The sequence below is a fragment of the Austrofundulus limnaeus genome, unplaced genomic scaffold (assembly GCF_001266775.1).
Source record: "Austrofundulus limnaeus strain Quisiro unplaced genomic scaffold, Austrofundulus_limnaeus-1.0 Scaffold198, whole genome shotgun sequence".
Taxonomy (NCBI): domain Eukaryota; kingdom Metazoa; phylum Chordata; class Actinopteri; order Cyprinodontiformes; family Rivulidae; genus Austrofundulus; species Austrofundulus limnaeus.
The window spans coordinates 110655-112686 of NW_013952600.1; the positions used below are offsets into that span (position 1 = coordinate 110655).

Sequence of the window (2032 nt, forward strand, 5' to 3'; positions counted from 1 at the left end):
AAATTCCCCACGCTCCATCTAACCAGAGATTGGGATTATCGCTGTGACAGATTTTACTCCATCCGGCTGACATGATAAGARGCCTGTGGTTTGGGTGCAGGCGTCCAGCAGCTGCTCACCCGGTGGTTCTGGTAGGCTGTGACCGCCGTGAAGCGGGTCTCCTCGAACACAAACGTCTTGTAGTTCTCCTCCGCGTATTTCTCGCTGTCCTTCCGCGGGTCCACATAAACCACATGGAACCTGGGCTGGTAGCGGTGCATGGAGTTCAGAATGATCTGGAATAAATAAATAAATAAACAATAAATAAATAAGTAAATAAATAATATGAACGTAAAAAGTGATTATTAATGTCACAAGTGCTATTATTTTTATCRTGCAGTTTAATTACGCGCGATGCGTAATGGCGCATTCATAAGCTGCTGTTTGCTAAATAAATTATTAAGTAACTATATACGTGCAGTGGCTCTCTGAATACCATTAACAGACTTTAAACTCCAACCAGCTGGTTATGCACAAACCAGGATATAACATCACCACAAACGAACAAACTCTTCATATTTTTTTATTTGTGACTTTATTTATATGTTAAAAATATGTAAAAATATGATACTATCGTATTCTATTTATTTTCTGAAAATCATCTCAAGATGAATTGTTTAAAGTTTCCCGGTCAACAACGGGATCCCGACCCCCACTAATTTATGTTAAAATGCGTTCACCCGTTCTGTTTTAAACTCTGCTTCCTAAACTGCGCAAACGAGCAAGTGTGGACCAACAAACACACATAAAAACACACACAGAGATAACCCGACACTGACAAGTGACAAATGTTGGATTCCTGAATATTAAAGGAAGAAGTATTACTGCGGTGCCACATGTGAACGCATCTGATCTGACACCAGTTCCCCTAATTACTGAATTTACAAACTATTGCTGGACAGAAAACAGCGGAGAGAAAAGAAAAAGCTTTCAGTCATGATTTTTTTAAATTTCTGTTCTTATTTTATTAAAAACGCGCCATTACGCACGGTGCGTAATGGCGCGTTTTTAATAAAATTGCTCAACTTTCTAAGAACAACAACGGTAATTTTTTGCTGTTTTTGTAAGCAWGTTGATACAATTTGCCACGTGTTGCTCTCCAGTCATACATATCTACAAGCTGCTGCATCAGTTTGCATGCTGACCCTCACTGAACGCGCTGCAGGACAAACAGCTCTCATTTTGTTCCTCCTGTTTTCACGCGTGTCCGGTTCGGTTCAGGTGGACTCACGTGGCCGTTGTCATCCAGCAGGTTGTTCGTTAACTTGAGTTTATCGAAAGAGACGATCTGCTTCATCCACTGCGCGCCTTTGGCCGGAGAGTCCGGGTGGTAATGAACCCTGCCCGGAGTGGCTGGGTCAGCTTTTCCCGCCACGAGCCACGAGGAGCTGTGGAACGCATACCTGCAGGAAAAGGAGGAGGAAACAAAAATAGCCTTGAAAAAAAAAATACAGAACAATTTAAAATATTAAGAACTCTTCCTGGGAGTGAAGAAAACTCATCCATATATGTTGAAAACAAAATTAATAATTTTAGACACTTAAACAATTATATTTATAAATATTTTAGTAAAATTTCGCACTAAAAMCAATGAAATAAACACAACGTGTTTTAGAATCCCGTCCTAAATGCAATGGAAGCAACATTTAGTTTTTTTTCTAAAAACTTTTACCTGTAACGTTTGTCATCAACAGGCAGGAAGTCCATCAGCAGCATATAGTCCGCCATGGGATCCATCCCAAAGATTTTCACTTGGAAAGTTGGAAACATTCTCCTGACAGGGAGAAGAAAAAACACAGGAAGACGGTCAGAGCTGGAGAGCTGCTTTCAGATCAGTTTTTATGTTCCCCATTTTTTTCTCTTTATACTGCTCCATCCATGTGTTTAGTTCGTGTCAGCCGGTGTCGTCCCCCCACCAGAAAGTCTATAAAAAAGAAGCAAAATACTACTACTACTACTACTACTACTACTACTACTACTACTACTACTACTA

At 40.2% G+C, this 2032-nt stretch overlaps 1 protein-coding gene across 2 annotated transcripts in view; it reads right to left on the minus strand.

Moving 5' to 3' along the window:
• Positions 1-2032, minus strand: part of tbx1 (T-box transcription factor 1) — a 9815-nt gene that overhangs the window by 3782 nt on the left and 4001 nt on the right. For both annotated transcript variants that reach the window (XM_014018641.1, XM_014018642.1), the window contains exons 3-5: positions 1712-1813; positions 1271-1442; positions 120-275 (exon numbers count right to left, since the gene is read on the minus strand). In XM_014018641.1, coding sequence (XP_013874095.1) covers positions 120-275; positions 1271-1442; positions 1712-1813 — 430 coding nt within the window. The remainder of the gene's footprint in view (positions 1-119; positions 276-1270; positions 1443-1711; positions 1814-2032) is intronic.